The 20,344-nt window shown below is 47.1% G+C and overlaps 1 protein-coding gene across 1 annotated transcript in view; it reads right to left on the bottom strand.

Annotated features, from left to right (window-relative positions):
- The window catches only part of ADAMTS15 (ADAM metallopeptidase with thrombospondin type 1 motif 15), a 66,015-nt gene extending 45,946 nt beyond the window's left edge, over window positions 1-20,069 (bottom strand). Inside the window, exon 1 of the mRNA XM_040326243.1 lies at window positions 18,352-20,069. Within this exon, the coding sequence (XP_040182177.1) occupies window positions 18,352-19,311 (960 nt within the window). The 5' untranslated portion in view covers window positions 19,312-20,069. The remainder of the gene's footprint in view (window positions 1-18,351) is intronic.
- Between the last annotated feature and the right edge of the window lie 275 nt (window positions 20,070-20,344).

The raw sequence follows: 20,344 nt of genomic DNA, 5'->3' as shown, positions 1-20,344 counted from the left end.
TTATATAAACAAATCCACCATAAATATATAAAAAAATAAGATTTTGTTTAATTATTAACAAAAGAGAGAGAGAGATAAAGAGAGGATCCAGGGGTTGAATGTGACTGGTTACAGAATTAAACTGAATTTTTTGGATGTGATTTCTCCAACCCCTGATTGACATAGAGAGGGGGGCTGGTGGCTTGATTCTTGTAAACCAGAAGAGATGACAGGAGCAGGTTCAGACAGATCGGACTGTCAGCTGTGCGCTCATCCTGGTCTGTCATCATCCCCCTCCCCCCCTTGTATTGACATAGAAATCCTCAGCAGGATCATATACTGTATACTATAGAGCTTACAGAGATTCATTCTGCGTGATAAGGTTGTCATGTTAGATTATAGATTGCAGTGACCCCGACACCTCACCTGATGTATGGGGAATCCCTCACTACATGAATAGATTTATTAGTGTACAGAGCCTTGAAAAAGTATTCATACCCCTTGAAATTTTCCACATTTTGTCATGTTACACCCAAAAACGTAAATGTATTTTATGTGATCGACCAACACTAAGGCGGCGTACACACGGTCGAACATGTCCGCTGAAACTGGTCCTGTCGGAAAATTTGAGAACCATCTCTCAAATTTTTTTGCTGACAGAAAAACGTCAGATGGAGCCTATACACGGATGGAATTCCCGACCAAAAGCTCACATGGAACTTTTCTTGTCGGAAATTCTGACCGTGTGTACGCGGCATAAGAGTCTGTAAGAGGATCAGTTTAAAGGACAATTATGTAACTATACATCCCTTTGAGCCGGGGTGAATGACAGCACTGGGGCTGATTTAAAAAAGGGGATGAAAGGAAAGGTTTCACCTACATCCAATCTGTTCAGTGTTGGCGTTCATCCTCTAAGCTGCACTCTTCCCATCCCGATGACAACAATGTGGCCCAGTGTTGCCAACCGCCCGTATTATTACAGACAGTTCGTAAAAACGGGCACTTTTTCCCCTCCGTTCGTAAATGTCCGTGTCTGCGGGAATGTGCCAGTAAAAATAGATTGGTTCGGCTTGGAACTGCGCATGGAGATTGGGGGCATGGGGTGATGGTGGCTGCGGTGGCACCGCAGAGGGGGATGGAGGCAGGGGGAGATTGGAGGCAGGGGAAGATTGGAGGAAGGGGGTGTTGGTGGCACCGCAGAGGGGAATGGTGGCATTGCAGAGGGTGGGGGATGGAGACAGGGATTGTTGGTGGCACCGCAGAGGGGGATGGAGGCAGGGGGTGATTGGAGACAGGGGGCCTGGGGGAGATCGGAGGCAGAGGGAGATTGGAGGCAGGGGGAGATTGTGGCACCGCAGAGGAGGGTGAAGGCAGGGGGTGTTGGTGGCAGAGAGGGATGGAGGCAGGGGGTGATTGAAAGGCAGGGGGCCTGGGGGAGATTGGAGGCAGAGGGAGATTGGAGGCAGGGGGAGATTGGAGGCAGGGGCAGAGGGAGATTGGAGGCAGAGGGAGATTTCAAGGCAGAGGGAGATTGGAGGCAGGGGGAGATTGGAGGCAGGGGGAGATTGGAGGCAGAGGGAGATTGGAGGCAGAGGGAGATTGGAGGCAGGGGGAGATTGGAGGCAGGGGGAGATTGGAGGCAGGGGGAGATTGGAGGCAGGGGGAGATTGGAGGCAGGGGGAGATTGGAGGCAGGGGGAGATTGGAGGCAGGGGGAGATTGGAGGCAGAGGGTGATTGGAGGCAGGGGGCCTGGGGAAGATTGGAGGCAGAGGGAGATTGGAGGCAGGGGGAGTTTGTGGCATTGCAGAGGGGGGTGAAGGCAGGGGGTGTTGGTGGCAGAGGGGGATGGAGGCAGGGGGTGATGTGACTAAATAATGTGCCCTTAATATATCAAAAATAACAAATATATATATTTTTTACCTTAATATCTACGTTAAATCACATTGCTATTTGCCTAGCGTACTTGTTTGTAGCCTAAATACTGAAATTTGCACCTAAAAATTTAATTTAGTAACTTTTGTGAAATGCCAGTAAAAACGTGGCTGCGCCAGTAAATTTCGGGTGTCGTGCCAGTAAATTTCAATCTGGTTGGTTGGCAACACTGATGTGGCCCAGCACCAACCCTGACACACTGACCCAAAGCCTGCGAATTAGAGCGTCCCATGTATGATTGTACAGAGCTCCAGGCCTATCGGCAGTACAGCACTACAGTGCATGCTGGCGCTATACAAATCAACAATTGGCCGGCTTGTACATGAGAAATTCTTCCAATAATCTGATATTTGGCATCATCAGTTTTTCCCTGACATGGTCCAAGCCTCCCACCCATGACATAATATGGAGGGAGCTCATGTCAGGGCGTGTGCACTGCTAATTATAAACACCGGCTGACAGTCCATACTGACATCATACACTGCGCCAGGAACTGGCACCAAATCAGCTCCATCTGTGCTGACACTATTACACTGGCTGCTTAGGATATGCCACATGAAACTGTCAGGAGAGAATTACACAGCCTGCCATTGCCTGACACAAGTATGCTACAAGTCTGTTCCGGTCACTGAAAACAAGAGACTGAGAACAAGAGCCAAGCAACCAGCATTCTGAGAAGAGGCCAGCAATGGCAGCTTGCATGACAAGTTAACTGGAACAAAAACTGAACTTTTTACTTGAAATTAAATACATTCCAGGCACATCAAAACAAAATTTGTACAAACAGGTCTTACAGTCGGTATTCTATAGATAGCAGGAAAGAGTATAAAAGCTAGCTATGGCTGGGCATGCGAGGGTGAGCTGTGGGCAAGAGTGGTGCAGAGGTAAACTGTGGATGGGGGGGGGGGGGGGGAGTGAGCTGTGGACCAGTTAGACAGAGGTGAGCTGTAGACAGGGGGAAGAGATGTGAGCTGTGAGCAGGGGATGCAGAGGTGAGCTATGGATAGGTGGTGATGAAGCGAGCTGTAGACAAGGGGTGCAGAGATGAGCTATGGAAAGGGGGTACAGAGGTGTGGCCAAGAAGTGAAGAGGTGATCTATGGATAGGTGGTACAGATGTGAGCTGTGGACAGGGGGTGCAGAGTTGAACTGTGGACAGGGGGTGCAGAGTTGAACCGTGGACAGAGGGTGCAGAATTGAGCTGTGGACGTTGGAGGTGCTATGGCGAGCTGCGAATGGAAAGTTTAGAGGTGATCTTCTAATGGAAGGTGCAGAGGTGAGCTGTGGACATGGGAGGTGCAGAGATTAGCTGTGGACGTGGGAGGTGCAGAGAGGAGCTGCGAATGAAAGGTGCAGAGGTGAGCTGTGGACATGGGAGGTGCAGAGTTGAGCTGTGAGCAGGGAATGCAGAGGTGAGCTACGGATAGGTTGTGCATAAGTGAGCTGTGTACTGGGGGTGCAGTGATGAGCTATGGAAAAGAGGTGCACAGGGGAGATGTGGACAGGGGTGCAGAGATGAGCTATGAAAAGGGGGTGCAGAAGTGAGCTGTGGAAGAGAGTGCAGAGGTGAGTTGTGAACATGAGGTGCAGAGATGAGCTGTGGACTTGGGAGGTGCAGAGGTGAGCTGTGAATGTGAGATGCAGAGGTGAGCTGTGGACATGAGAGATGCAGATGTGAGCTTTGAGCAGGGCATGCAAAGGTGAGCTATGGATGGGTGGTGCAGAAGTGAGCTGTGGACAGAGGGTGCAGAGACCCCCTTTAAAAAGGGGGTGCAGAGGTGAGCTGTGGACAGGGAATGCAGAGGTTAGTTGTGAACATGAGGTGCATAGGTTAGCTGTGGACTTGGGAGGTGCAGAGGTGAGCTGTGGACCTGGGAGGTGCAGAGGTGAGCTGTGAACTTGAGAGGTGCAGAGGTGAGCTGTGGACTTGGGAGGTGCAGAGGTGAGCTGTGAACATGAGGTGCATAGGTGAGCTGTGGACTTGGGAGGTGCAGAGGTGAGCTGTGGACCTGGGAGGTGCAGAGGTGAGCTGTGAACTTGGGAGGTGCAGAGGTGAGCTGTGGACTTGGGAGGTGCAGAGGTGAACTGTGGACTTGGGAGGTGCAGAGGTGAGCTGTGGACTTGGGAGGTGCAGAGGTGAGCCGTGGACTTGGGAGGTGCAGAGGTGAGCTGTGGACTTGGTAGGTGTGGAGATGAGCTGTGGACTTTGGAGGTGCGGAGGTGAGCTGTGGACTTGGGAGGTGCGGAGGTGAGCTGTGGACTTGGGAGGTGAGCTGTGGACTTGGGAGGTGCAAAGGTGAGCTGTGGACTTGGGAGGTGTGGAGGTGAGCCGTGGACTTGGGAGGTGCAGAGGTGAGCCGTGGACTTGGGAGGTGCAGAGGTGAGCTGTGGACTTGGGAGGTGCAGAGGTGAGCTGTGGACTTGGAGGGGGCTGATTTTTTAGGGGTTTTCTGGGGAAGGGTGTATGTTAAATACTAATGCCTGAACTCTTAAGGCCTGCAGTCTACAATAATGGGATGCACATTAGATATTTATGAGCCATGTACTATGTGATGAACAAAAAAACTCTCCTGACCACTGCACTATATAGCACTGGGCTATACTGTATGTTACCAACGGTTGAAAACTGTGTGATGAATGCTGAGCTGTATGTTACATACTCCTGACCACCACACTCTGTACACTGGCCTATACATTACATAACCCTGTATGCGCTGTATGCTGAGTGCAGAAGTGTGCAAAATACACCATGGCATCAGGGGTCAAGTCCTGGGGAAAAAAGTGTGGGAACTCCCACCCAAGATCCACTCCCCCACTTCTCCCATTGCGGGATTTAGAAAGAAGCAAGTTCTTTCTAAAAATCCGAGGATAACTCGCGGCAGACCTCCGCAATGTCTCCTGGGAACAATGACAAAAGCTCCCAGGAGACATTGCGGCATCGAGGAAGTGAAGGAATACCGGCACACTACCCGATGAATCCATATACAGGAAGCGGCCAGTAACATAAAGGATTACTAAGGTTCGCCTGCCCCTGACAGTGACTCGAGCTGGGCATCGCCGCTTAGTGAAGGATTGGCTCGGGCGGCTCGGCTGCTCTAGTCTTGCAAAGGGAACTGAGTTCCTGCTGTGAAAAAAGTGCAGGAACTCCGTTCCCAAGCGTTCCCGCAGCACTTGAGCCCTGCATGGCATATTTTGTCCAGTAGTCAGGAGTATGTAATGTACATATGAGAGTGCAATGGTCAGGAGTAACATACTTCCTAGTGTAAAGAGAGCAGGGATCAGGATGAAATAATGTACAGCAGATAGCGCAGTGTACAGGGGGTAATGGTCAGGAGTAAGCGACACATGACCCAGCATACAGATTTCAGCAGTCAGAATTAGGTAAGGTACGAAGTACAGATTGTCACCTTTGCCCTGGGCACTGGATGGCCTTGTGTCGGCACGGCTTTCAACCCTCTGTTTATTGTGTCCGCAAAGTAACTAATTACACTGAAAGTTTTGTGCTTTCTGATAAAATAATTGTCCTTCATTTCTGTGCACCTCCCTAAAATATTCTATCCAACTGCAGTGCTTTCAACAGCAACACAGAAGTGGGAATGTATCAGAGCCGGGCAGGATTCAGACGGGTACAGCGCGTTACCATGTGTCACTTCTGTACACAGGTTCTGCTTTGTCCTGCGAGATAAGTCTGACTGTTACATTATTATTGTTCCTCTGCCAATTGTTATCTGTTGAATGTTTTCCCGACCCAAGACTGCAAGGAAACTACTGAAGACACACAGACATAGGGCCGGATTCAGATAGGTTAGCGGATCTTTAGATAACGTAAATAGGATACGTTACGCCCGCACAAAGTTACGCGATTCTACGTGAATCTAGCCCTGTGTGCTTTCAGAGCAGCGCAACTGCACCTGCACCCCCATTGATGTCAAATTGGAGGCAGTGACTGACTGGCATCAATGGGATTGCCTTCATGGAACGCCTACGCAGCCCCATGTGGGTAAACACCGCCTCACACAGGCCTACACTGTGCCAGGTGAATGAGGCCTGCAGAAAATACTGCTGTGGTAACAATTGTATGTGCAAGAAGATATCTATCTGAAAATCGTTGTCACCGAATACCGTCCAGCACTGCCGAGGGGCTGCACTGAGTAGCTCTGGGCCCGCCCTGTGCCGACAGGCCCCTTCCCGGCAGTACAAAGAACATGGAGCTTCCCCTGCTGGGGATTCCTGACATTCCTGTTTCGGGGTTCTGGGGGTGCCTGCAGCTACTTGGGGAATATGATCATTTGTTATCCCAGAAGACTGACACAAGCCCTGTCACTGTACAGAGACGATCTGCGGCTCCTGCACGATGATTTAATGCTTCTCATCCAGGAATGCAGCTGTCACTGATGACACTTCATAATCCCCGACCAGCTCAGGACTGATATTAACCAACCAGAACTCACCGCCTCACTGCTACATACAGAAGGAATGTCTTCATAGGAAGCTGTTTATAGAAGGACCAAGTTGTTATTTTGCAACTGGGCAATGGAGCATCACAAAAACAGATTATTAAAGAGTAACTCCACTTTTGTTGAGAAAAAGCATTCCCCTCTGGGTGATCTATGTACATTGCAAGGATTTTACCAAAATTATTCTGGATAAATAGCCGAGTGATGATGTATGGGAGTGACTTTATAATTATCAATTGGCTGCTGCACCTGCAAGGCTCTAATTGGGAAAGTGGCGGGGTCTGCATCCCTTAAGATGTGATTTCCTTTGAGCAAAGGTGTAGCTTGAAGCTTGTGGGCTTGTTTACACACACACAGTTCCCGGTTCTCGCTCTGTAATGAGCGATCGCGGGTGCCTGGCGGTGATCGCGCCCGCCGGGCACGCGCGTCGGCAGCAGGGGCGAGCGGGGGGCGCGCCCCTATTGGCTGAAACGCGAGATGACGTATAGCTTTGTGATCTCGTGCAGCCGAGCCGACCTGCCGCCTTATAACTGTGGCGGCTGGTCGGCTAGTGGTTAAATAACTTTCCAGTCTCAGGGAATCCCTGCAAAACCATTACAATATCTACATGATACATTAGTGTAATGGTCAGTGGGAAGAATGCTTCTTAAAGATAGCTAATAGTATAAGTGAGAACTTATCCGAGAGGCAGAAATTGCTTGTTGCTTAAGGTACCCCTAGCAACCTCTGGAGGAATCCTAGGGTTCCATTGATCCCTGGTTGAGAAACCCTGGTCTAAGAAAATATACTGCACTTACCTGGTCCTTTGCTCCTCCCTGCAGACCGACCGGTCCCCACAGATTCTGCACTCCGCACTATAGGGCTATAGGCAGGGCCGGCCTTAGGTGTTCAGGCGCCCTGTGCGAGATAATCCTGTGGTGCCCCCCCCCCCCCAAATGGCCCCTGTAAATTAAAGTATAGGGTGGTATTGGGACTGCTGGGGCAATATAGGGCAGGTTGGGGTAATATAAGGCAGGTTGGGGTGATATAGGGCAGGATGGGGTGGTATAGAGCAGGTTGTGGTAGCATAGGGCAGGTTGGGGTGATATAGGGCAGGTTGCAGTGGCATAGGGCAGGTTGCGGTGGCATAGGGCAGGTTGAGGTGGCATAGGGCAGGTTGAGGTGGCATAGGGCATGCTGAGGTGGTATAGGGCATGCTGGGGTGGTATAGGGCAGGCACGGGCTTGAGCGCCCCCACCTCTGTGGCGCCTGGGTGAACTGCACCCCATCTAGGATCGGCCCTCATGTGACTCACATTCTGTGAGCTGTGTGTGCCACACAGCGCCCCCTGTTGCCCATGGCGCCCTGTGCAGCCGCACAGCTCGCACACCCCAAAGGCCGGCCCTGGCTATAGGGTCCTGACGTCATCAAGACCAGAGCAACATCCATAGACCTGCTCTGGACATGAGGGCACCAAGGGACAGTCCACTGCCGGATCATCGAGGAGTGCCACCTGCTGGGGGAGCTGGGGAGTGGAGGACCAGGTAAGTAAAACTGTTTCTCCTCTTCCCTAAACAAATTGAGCAATTAGCCCTTGAAGTGCAGATACAGGGCCGGATTCAGATACATTGCAGTATCTGCCGGCGCAGCGTAACGTATGTCAGAACTTGCGCCCAAAGTTACGGCGGCGTACCGTATGCAGAAAGAACTTGCGCCCTTAGTTACGGCGGCGTAACTTATGTGTGGCGGCGTAAGCCCAGCTAATTCAAATGGGGATGTTGTGGGTGTGTTTTATTTAAATTTAAGATGACCCCGCGTATTTTACGTTTTTTGTGAACGGCACATGCGCTGTTCGTAAAGGAATCCCAGTGGTGCATGCTCCAAATTACGCCGCAAAGCCCCATTGGTTTCGACGTGAACGTAACTTACGCAAAGCCCTATTCGCGAACGACTTACGCAAACGACGTACAATTTTCAAAACTCGGCGCGGGAACGACGTCCATACTTAACATTAGCTACGCCTCATATAGCAGGGGTAACTTTACGCCGGAAAAAGCCTAACGTAAACAACGTAAAAAAATGCGCCGGCCGGACGTACTTTTCTGAATCGGCGTAAATACCTAATTAGCATATTCCTCGCGTAACTATACGGAAGCGCCACCTAGCGGCCAGCGCAAATATGCAGCCTAAGATACGACGGTGTAAGACACTTACGCCGGTCGGATCTTAGGGAAATCTATGCGTAACTGATTCTCTGAATCAGGCGCATAGATACGACGGCCCGCACTCAGAGATACGACGGCATATCTGGAGATAGGCCGTCGTATCTCGTATCTGAATCCGGCCCATAGTCTCACCAAAGGGGATCTTTTTTTTTTTTGCCCAGAGTTGGGCTTTTAGCAGTGAATGTAACTTTTACCAAATTGGTGGCCAATGAATCACTGTTTTATTAAACACATGGACTAGGAAGACATTTGGCGAATGTCCGATTCCCTGCTCTATACATATAGCCTAAGTGCTTGTGAATGGAGCATTGAAAACAATAATTCAAACAAATCTTTTGGATATTTTGTGATTCTTGCTGTTACCCCCCCCGGGAGCAGCTTAATATACAGGAGGTTATGGGTGAATGAGAATGCCAAAACCGACGGTGTTACTCAAAGCAACCAATCAGAATGCTGGCTTTCATTGAGATGATGAACTGGAGTTGCTATACTTTATATATATCAGGCGGAGGGATGGAGTCCTTCCAGTCCAGATGAGCTGTGACATGAATAGCAGCCTCATCCGGAGAGAAGCATATAGGAAGAGACTCCAGTAAAGTATGTTATTATATGGAGCCAGGAGCAGATGAGGACACCCGGGCCAGGGCGCTTGCTGCAGGATGAACTTGTATGAACTGGGGGGGGGGGGGTCCCTGAAATTCAGCGCTGGGAAACGTCTGACAGAACAGGAAGCAGCACACGGTCGGGAGGACGGAGCTGGAAAGGAGACGGCAGTTGGGGATTTGTGAAATCGCAGTGGATTTAGGAGAGCGTAGTGAGCGATTTGGCCAGATGTGAGGAAGTGTCACCGACGGTGCAAGCTGCACTTTATATAGGACTTGAGCATTAACCGCTTCACTGCCAAACTGCCATCAACTTAAATGCATTTTTACAAAAGACTGCGAGCAGATCGGTTATTATTGCAGAAGAGGCATGATTCTGCTATAACATACACCTACCTGGCTGCTCACAGTCTTCCTTACAAAGTACCTAAGCTGCTCAGCTCAGCTTACATCATTGGCATGGTCCCTGTGTGCCCGGGATGACTAACCCTGTGCATTGGTGGAATAAAGCACTTGCCTGTAAAACTTGCGGCGGCGTAACGTAAATGACATACGTTACGCCCGCACAGTTTTACGCCCATCTACGAGAATATGGGCCATGGTGTTCTCTGATTTGTCAAGGTGGAGAGGAGGGGTGATGGCATCACCAATCTCCACCTTGTCCAATCAGAGAACACCTACTCATTTTAAAAAGGTACAAGGCGTTCTATGGATGGTGGTGGTGCCTGTGATCAGTGTGCAGAGGGGATGCTGCACAGGCAAGATCTGAGTAGGACCCAAAAGAACAACCATAGATATTTTTTCTATACTTGTTGAAAATGTACTTAGCCTGAAAAAAAAGAAAACCAATGCAGCCATCACATCTAAGGACCGGTGAGCTGCATAACATGACATTTTTGTTCTTGGGTTTAGATATCTTTTTATTTCAAAGTTCTTAATGGAATGTCCCTTTAAATTTCAATGAAATTGAAATCACCATTATAAAGGATTGGGAGATGCACTGAAGTCATCTCTGTATAACTCCACCACCTTTCCACCCAGCTGACTCGTCTTTCTGACTTCCATGGCGTGTTATTCTTGGCTGGGATGAGGACGGGGAAGTTGGACTGGCATGTACAGAGGTTTGCAGGATTCTGTTAGCTAGAGATAAGACTCGGCTTTTGTTTGATTACAGCTCCATGAATGAGCCTGGAACTGAAGATGGTCCTGGAGTGAGTCATATGGCTGCAGGGCCCATCAGTCTGGATTGTCCTCGGCCCTGGGACAGACAGGAACGTACAGTTCTGCGGGTTATCCGTATCTGACAGATAGAAGACTGACAGGACAGAAAGATGCAGAACCAATTCTTAATTTCATGCTTACAATACAGTAATAACTGTATAAATCTCAGTTAACGTTTCACTAAGAACCCAACTAACTTTAGTAATAACAAACTTATGAGGTTCCATAAAGCCGGCCATTTCAACATGGACCAGCCAAGATTCGAATCATCTATGGGCAGGCTGATTGTACCCAATTCGATTGTTGTATGACTTTTTTGTACGGATTTTTCATGCGATTATTGGCAGAAGCTATACGAGAACACGATAGCTCAGCGGGAGGAATTCCCCCACAGTCGGTGTCTTCGAGTGATTTTCATGAGTTGCAGGAAGGAAAATCACATCATCAATGGCCTGCCTTACTCTCAATGGTCCCTCACCTCCCACTACACATGTGGTTACTGGAGGATCGACACCACCAGATTCCAGAAACCAACCAGATTCCAGCCCTTATGCCGCGTACACACGATCGAAAATTCCCGACAAGAAAAGTCCGATGTGAGCTTTTTGTCAGAAATTTCGACCGTGTGTATGCTCCATCCAACTTTTGCTGTCGGAATTTCCACCAACAAAAGATGGAGAGCAGGTTCTCTATTTTTCTGACGGAAAAAGTTCCTAGAATTCCAATGCGCAAAAAAAACATGCATGCTCAGAATCAAGCAGAAGAGCTGAACTGCCTATTGAACTTCATTGATCTCGGCTTGTCCTACGTGTTGTACGTCACCACGTTCTTGGCGGTCAAAATTTCCAACAAGATTTGTGTGACTGTGTGTATGCAACACAAGTTTGAGCCAACATTCCACCAGAAAAAATCCATGGTTTTCTTGTTGGAATTTCCGATCGCGTGTACACGGCATTCGTTTTTCTATACATGTTAGCGGTATTGATACGCAAGGCTGGGGGAGCAGGAAGACCAAATCATGTCTATTACTCAGGTCTTCTGGAGACCAGTCGGCTGACTCCCCCGCAGCCTTCTTACATATGCTGGGTACTCACACTTTTAAGTCCATGGTCATATATCGGGTTCCCACGCACTGTGGCTTGTTCTTGTTACACCCCCCATAATATACAATACATTTAATTACCAACAGGCCTTGTATTGTCTGTTGAGAACAAAAGCATGGAGAGATAGAAGAAAGCAATAGGTGGTTTATCCATTTATTCGATTGTGATAAGTAAAAAAAAAATTAAAAGGGAGTGTGGGAGAGTTATGCCGCGTACACACGATCGGAATTTCCGCCAAGAAAAGTTCTATGTGAGCTTTTGGTCGGAAATACCGACCGTGTGTAGGCTCCATCTGACTTTTTCTGTCGAAAATTTTCTCAAATTTTCTCAAAAAGTTCTTGTCGGAAATTCCGATCATCTTTATGTAATTCCGACGCACAAAAAAACATGCATGCTCGAAATCAATTTGACACATGCTCGGAATCATTGAACTTAATTTTTCTCGGCACGTTGTAGTGTTGTACGTCACCACATTCTTGATGGTCGGAATTTCAGACAACATTTGTGTGAATGCAAGCCAAATTTGAGCCAAAATTCAGTCGGAAAAAAATCCACGGTTTTCTTGTCGGAATTTCCGATCGTGTGTACGCGGCATTGGGTTTGTCATGGTGATCTGTCAATGACACTGAAAGTGTGGGAAATATGCTTTGTTTTAGAGTTTGAAATTTTCCAATGGGGATACCAGTTCCATTGACACACCACCCATCTCTTACTTACTGTTGTTTCAACCGGATAGGACTGGAAATCTCCCCAGTAGGAACTTACCCAACTGTATTTGCCCAGACAAACGTGTTTTGTCCTTGGATAAACTTTATTAAATATCTCCTAAACATGAAACCTTGTTTATTGTCCAATAAAGTTTTTTTTTATGATTAAAAAAAAAATGCTGCTTAAGTGAGGAAGGGATAAATTATGGGAGTGAACAGATATAGGACAACCCTTGTTAGGTTATTCATCCATGAAGGTGGACAACCATCCCAAATTCATTGACTGTGTTTGGGACTCGAAGGTCAACAACTTGCTAACTCACAAACTCAGAAATCTGAAAAAACTTACAAGAAATATGATCTACCTGTACATTTTTCTTGCATTGACCCCGGGGTTTGATGTTTTCATTATAGGGAACACAAATGAGGGAAGTCCAGGGCTGGACTGGGACAAAAATTTGGCCCTGGACTTCATCCAGATTTGCCCACTTTGACACTCGCATGCTCAGAATCACGTCGCAAATACTCAATGCTTTCGACGTGAACGTAACCAATGCCCAGCCCCATTCACGTACGCTTACGCATACAACGTAAAATACAACGGCTGTTCTGTCGTCCATACCTTGAATGGGCTGCGCCATCAGGTAAGTGAAGGAGGGCTGCACTAAGGTAAAGGAAGTTATTTAGGGAAAAAATGGTACCTTTACAACCCCTCAGATTTACAGACCAATGGATGGATTGATCACTCGATCAATAATAATTATTTGCTGTCTTCCAGCACTGTGGTCTACATTGCTGTTATATGAATCAGTAGCAGCCCGGCTTGTTTAGTTTGCAGGCCTGCACCGTATCTCAGCCTCCTGTTCTCCTGTTTCAGATCTCCATGCCCTCCCTAGATAAGCGCAGACACCGTCTGTATCCAGCACACCATTCCTACCCCTAAAATAACAGATTCCACTCTGCCTTCTTATGTAAACCTGGTAAAGCCAGTGTGAGTGTGACTGAGAGGAAGGGTGAGTGTCAGCACCTCCAGGAATGATGGTCCTTTAATCTCCCAGCATCCATCACCCACCCTCCACCCTCCATCCATGTATCATGACAATAGCCAGCTGCTACAAATCTCAGCAAGCACCAATCTCCCCACACTATCACTACAGTAAACTGTTATCTGGATCCGTCCTCTGGGTTTACTTCTGCTCAGTGAAGGTAACATACTGCACAGGCCCTGGAGAGGCTCATATAAACACAAGACCGACCTAATGATGAAGAGATTACAAATGCTATACAAGGTCACCTGTATACTCATTCAATGAAGCCGTACAAAGATCGGTAGGACCTAACATTGGGCTAGGACGATCTGAAACTAGAAAGATGATTTTTGATTGGCTGCTAGGACTTCATCCCTGTCGCTTACAGACTGGCCTCATGCCATTCAGTGCCAGGACCATCTTCTGATGCTCCTGGCCAGCCTTCCTCAACCAGCATTGTGGGGTACCCTAGGGTTCCTACAGAGGCTGGTAGTGGTTCCTTGAGCAATGCACAATCTCTTCCTATCCGATATGTAACCACAGACACCAATGATCTTTTTAGCTATCTGTAAGGGGAGTTTTTTCCAATGACCACAAGTCTAAAGAGCATTCTTCCCAGTGACACTAATTCACCATGGGCTGTGGACATTAATTATTAGCAGGGGTCCCCTGAGGCCGGAAAGTCATTTGAAGGGTTCTTCCATGTTAAAAAGGTTAAGCATGATACAATATACTGTAAAGCTTATAATCTTCCAATGCTCTTGACCAGCTTTCCTCAACCAGCATTGTAGGGTACCCGAGGGTTCCTACCAGTGGCGGCTGGTGCTCAAAATTGCAGCCTCACTGTGCCCATCAAATGCAGCCACTGTGGCATCAATTGTCACCACTGTGCCGTGCCATCAAACGCAGCCACTGTGGCATCAATTGTCACCACTGTGCCATGCCATCAAATGCAGTCACTATGCCATCAATCCGCACCACTGTGCCATGCCATCAAACGCAGTCACTGTGCCATGCCATCAAACGCAGCCGCTGTGCCATGCCATCAAACGCAGTCACTGTGCCATGCCATCAAACGCAGTCACTGTGCCATGCCATCAAACGCAGTAGCTGTGCCATGCCATCAAACGCAGTCACTGTGCCATGCCATCAAACACAGCCACTGTGCCATCAATTGTCACCACTGTGCCATGCCATCAAACGCAGCCACTGTGCCCCTCAATTGTCGCCACTGTGCCAATTGTCACCACTATGCCCCTCAATTGTCGCCACTGTGCCAATTGTCACCACTGTGCCCTTTAATTGTCGCCACTGTGCCCATTGTCACTACTGTGCCCATTGATGCCACTGTGCCCATTGTCACTACTGTGCCCATTGTTGCCACTGTGCATGTCACTGTGCCCTTTAATTGTTGCCACTGTGCCCATTGTTACTACTGTGCCAGTTGATGCCACTGTGCCCTTTGTCGCCTCTGTGCCCATTGTCGCTGCTGTGCCCTGTAAAATGCACTTACAGTAATCCTTCAACGTCCCTCGATGTCTTCTTCTCCCGCCTTGGTGACGCTTCAGCCAATCAGGTTACCGATAACCAGAATCGGCGAACCTGATTGGCTGAGAAGGACGTCAGTCTTATCCAAGAAACGCACCCCCCATACGTTCCCTGAATAAGACATCCGGGAGACGAGGACTGTTCACAGAAAGCCTATCAGAGCGACTGGCTCTGATAGGCACTTCTGCACAGCCAGCCAGCTGCCGTTATTCAGGTGGTCGGCGCTCAATGGCCGGCCACCTTGAATAGACCAGCGGCAGCTGGCAACAATAACATACATTCATGCAATGCATGAATGTATTATATTTTCAGTGGTGGTGCGGAGCCAGATGGGGCGGCGCTCTAGCACCCTCTATGGACGGACCGCCGCTGGTTCCTACAGAGGCTGCAAGTGGTTCCTTGAGCGATGCACAATCTCTTGCTATCACATATATGTAACCACAGACACCACTGATCTTTTTAGCTATCTGTAATGGGAGTTTTTTTCCAATGACCACAAGTCTAAGGAGCATTCTTCCCAGCATAGGCGTGCGCACAGGGTGTGCCAGGTGTGCCTGGGCACACCCTAATCACGCTGTGCTGCACAGATTCCCCCTGCTGTTTGGCTGCGGAATAAGGGACTAGGAAATCTGTCTTAAAGGTGAGATATTAGGGGTCTGTTTAGACCTTTGATCTCTCACCAAAACCCCCAATGGAGCACCTAAAAATTGTACATATATAAAAAAAATAATAATAATTATAATAATAATAATATCGTATTACGTAAATACAATAAAAAAAAATAGAAAAATTGTAGAAAAATAAAAGTTATGATAAAAAAATAAATATAAATAAACTACTGACATCAATCTCTTCCCTACTGACACCGTCCACTGCTCTACTGATATATATATATATACATACACATACATACATATACAGTATACTGTAAAGCTTATAATCTTCCGATGCTCTTGACCAGCCTTCCTCAACCAGCATTGTGGGGTACCCTAGGGTTCCTATAGAGACTGCGAGTGGTTCCTTGAGCAATGCACCCCTTTTTGCTTGATCTATTTTGTATAATTGTGATTGATAAGAAGGTAATGAGGTCCTTGATGCTGTTATTAGGGAGGGTATTATCATTTAGATGTTTACATCTCTCCGTTACAGCAATAGCACCACATTTTTTTACCCTTTTATCATTGTTTGTTGTGTTTGGCAGCTTGCATTTATTTTCTTTTAAGATTGGCGCAATATTTTTCACTTTTTTCTTATAATTGTGATTGTTTCTGTGATTGCGTTACTAAGGGCATCAGCCCTTTTCCTTTCTCCCTTCTACTGAAACTACACCACCACAGTTTTCTGTTTTTATCTGTAATTTTGAAAAATTTATAAAAATTACTGAACAAAAATGTAAAAGAAAAGTATCCAAAGAAGGGCAACAAAAAGCTGACATTTTGAATCCTAGTCCATATACAGCGATCTGAAATCTGTTGAATCTGACACTACTAACTAGAAATAACAAACTGGCAGAGCAGGTGGTAGTTTGCAGCCTAGAGGAAGAGTTAAAAGAAATAGAGATGGGCTGTACTTATTACTTCAAAACAAAGTTATATTCGCCAAACCTGTACATTTCGCATTGCAATTACTTGAAATTCATAATAAAAAAAAGTAAAAAAAAAAAAAAAGTAAAAAAAAGGCTGCTCTGGGCGGAATCTCAGGACTGTTCTGCAGATCAGTTCTGACACCAGGATCGCACAGGAACACAGCATACTCTCCTGCGCGTTCTGGTGCAGTGCGGTTTTGCAGCATATTCATTTGAATGGTCCTGAAATCCCCTTAGGCATATACTAGTTAAAAAAAAAACGTGCTGCACCGAATAGTAGTACCACGCAATTTGGTTCCTGTTTGCGATCTGCGTTTAGTGTGCCAGTAACACTACATTGGTATCTGCAGATCGCAAAGGCAGTGCGTTTTGAGTGAGGTGTAAGAAACGTGCACGGAACACTCCTTCCTTGCACCGCATTTTGGCGTGAACCCGCCCTGAGGCCCCATTCACATATTGTATAGCAGGAACACTTGCGATTTTAAAAGCGTGGCTTACACGTGTTTCCGCCTGTGATGCAAAGGGCTGCCTATTCACTTGAATGGGCTTCCCTGTGTGTGTACGTCCTGCTAAAGAAGCTCAGGGGCCAAATTTTGGCATTGAGCCAAGCGTGATTTTACACACACCTTTTGCTGCGATTCTTGTGAGTTTTGTCGCGTGACAAACACGACAACATTGCATCATGTTTGCGGTGCCATCAAGGATCATTTTGCCCTGATTTGGAATCTTGAGCAGAATTGCGCCAATTCTGCCCGCGATTCCTAATCACCCAGTTGTGAACAATTGTATGCTTTGCACAGGTCTACTTTGGACAACTTATGACGCGTACGCACGATCGGAAAATCCGACAAGAAAACTGTGGATTTTTTCCCGACGGAATCTTGGCTCAAACTTGTGTTGCATAAACACGGTCACACCAAATTCCGACCGTCAAGAACGCGGTGACGTACAACACTACGAAGAGCCTAGAAAAATGAAGTTTAACGCTTCCGAGCATATGCGTTGACTTGATTCCGAGAATGCGTGTTTTTTCGTGCGTCGGGATTCCATAGGAATTTCCTCCAAGAACTTTTCGAGCTCTCAAATTTTTCCTGTCGAAAACTCTGACAGAAAAAATCCGATGGAGCCTACACACGGTTGGAATTTCCGGCCAAAAGCTCCCCTCAAACTTTTCTTGTCGGAAATTCCGACCGTGTGTACGCGGCATTAGTATTGCAGTGTAGCAAACTTTCGTTTTGGACGAAGTGGTGAAAAATTTGCAACCCTGACAAGTTTCTATAGCTATGTACCCATTGGGGAGATTAACCCTCTATATTTGTCATAGTCACCATTGTCACTGGGACTAATAGTGAGGGAAAATCCAAACGTTTGAGATGTCGCCGAATCAGGAATAGAGGGGAAATTTTCCATAGGGACACCTGTCTAAATCTAGCCGTACGTAGTGTTCATTTTTTTTTTTGCTCAGCCATCATGAAGTGGATGGAGCAGCACCTGCCGCTGTCAGAATACACCGATCAGCAGCTGCAGCTTATTGGCTGCAGCTGCTGATCAAAGAACATTTTCTAATATAGAACTTCAATGGAAGATGATTGTACTTTTTTGTACTTTTAAGAATTTTAATAAATAAATAAATAAATAAACAAATGATCAAAGGGGGAATGATGGAAATTTGGCCTGATCAGATGAATTTTGATCATGGTATGGCCCGATTAGGGAATTCCCTCACTATTGCGAGATGTCCCCTGGCATTCTTTTGTGCCTATAGGATAGGACGTGAAGGGAAATCACCTCAATAGAACATAAAAATATACTCTATCCAAAATAAAACAAAATGTTTCGGCTGTAGATATTCAATTATTAAGAGAGAACATCTGTCCACAATGATTCATGACACCATGAATGCACTGTGTCTGCACACACCTATACATCACCCATCTGGATTCCTGGCCATCATGCAGCAAGCGTTGGGTTCTCTGCAGACTCACCGTTTTGGTGAAGAGGATGGCGGTGTCCCAGTATTCGGGGTGCTTGTCACTCACTTTGTTCCATTTCTTCTGCCAGCCACAGAAGCTCCTCAGTGTCATGGCAGCGTTGGTGGTAACTTTGGGTCCTTTTCCATCGTCTGTCAGGACCATGAACTTTACCACGGCTATGTTGATGGGATTTTGGATGCTGGGGTGGCGATACAGGCGAGCGGCTGTGGCCATTAAAGTGAGTAGATAGTGCTGAAGGTCATCTCCGTGGAACTTAAGCATGGTCTCATCTGCCACGATCAGTGTCTCCACATACCTGGTGATAGAGGCAAAGCGTCGGGACCTCTGACCTCCTCTTCTTGTGCCATTGGTATGGCGTTTGCCATGTTTGGAACGTTTGTATTTTTGAAGAGCTTCCATAACGCCATGGTTCAAACCAGAGCTGACCCCACACCTTGACGTAGTGTCTGCTGACTGCGACAGTGCTTTCCTGCGCTGCAGGAGATGCGGCCCCTGCTGGCCAACCTGTAACTGATCCCACGTGCCGTTCTTTAACGGACTGATGAAATATTCCACCCCTTGATAGCCAAAAGCCCCCCGAAGTCCCCCACAAAGGCTAAGAGCAGCAAAAGAATCCCGATCTGAATTGACGTCTCCAGAGTAGAAGCAGTGTCTCAGGCTCGGCGACGGTTTGGGGACAGCGCCAGGGAAATCCACCGAAAAAGCCGGGGCAATGAATTGAGAATCAGGACTTAAGTTCAAATAAAAATCCTCCTGAAAAGCTGAGATCTGGTATATAACTCCTCTGTCCTTAACCTGTTCATGGCCTTCTTTATAATACTGTCTTCCATTGATGTCAGGATCCAGCTTTTTGGGGGTAACCATGACCTTATCTGACCAAGCATACAAAGAGGGGGAGAGAAAAAGCAGATCCAGAGTAAGCAGAGAGGTGACAGCCAGCTGTGCTTGCATGGTGACTCAGCTACAAGCCGTCCAGAGACTGGAAATAATAGACTTTATGGAGAAAAGGGCGAAAGGAGGGGGGTAAATTGTGCAGCTAAAGAAGAATAAAATGTATCCACCATAAAAAAAGGGGATCTAGAAATATACTGGAGGAAAGGAACTGGTGGAAAAATAGTGAAATAAAAGATGCCCATAAGGATGGAGCGCAGGCAGGCGTCCCCTCAGCCAATAGTCACAGCTTCTTCTGCATCCACAAAATCCAGATGTTCAGGCTGCGCCGTGTCCCAGCGCCGCAGTCATTGTTGCTTCACTACCTGTCTGCAAACAGGCAACATCAGCTCTTGTTGGGCTTTATATACATCCCTGTCCTGTGCAAATTGACTTTTTTTTTTTTTTTTCTCTGGGAGGTGCTGTGAAGGCTTATTGGACTCTCCTCTGCCACTTGTAGCTCATTATCAGCCACACATATACACACAACCTCCCTCTCCCTTCCATTGCCGGCAGAGTTTAAAGAGCCAGCAAGACTCAATGCCTCTTCCCAGCAGCTGCTCTCTTCCCTCCCTCGTCCGACTCTCCTCTGCACATTGCTGGGAAGTTGGAGCTCTTCTCTACACTCAGCAAATGTCCTCCCTGGGGCTTTCTCAGCAGGCACTGGATGATCTGGAGCAGGGATCTAGAGGGACTATGCTGTGCTGGATGAGCAGAATGGAATGAGGAGTCCTCCCAACTACCTTCACACTGCGGCTCTGGGCTGTTTGCAGAACCCTTGTACACACTTTGCAGGATCTCTACAGTGTGCTTTATTATTTCGCAATAATCGCATTCAAACATTTTACAGAAAAATAATATTATATTTATATTATTAATATAACAATATTTATTATTTAACAGAAATGATATATGTGTATATAAATATATATATATATATATATATATATATATATATATTTTTTTGCAAAATGTTTTATGCAATTATTGTGAAATAAATCACAAAGCACACAGCATAGATTGTATGTGTGTGAGTGTGTGTATATATATATAT

Source organism: Rana temporaria, chromosome 10 (genome assembly GCF_905171775.1).
Source record: "Rana temporaria chromosome 10, aRanTem1.1, whole genome shotgun sequence".
NCBI classification, from domain to species: domain Eukaryota; kingdom Metazoa; phylum Chordata; class Amphibia; order Anura; family Ranidae; genus Rana; species Rana temporaria.
The sequence above is the reverse complement of the archived record's forward strand: the minus strand, read 5'-3'. Positions and strand labels throughout refer to the sequence as shown.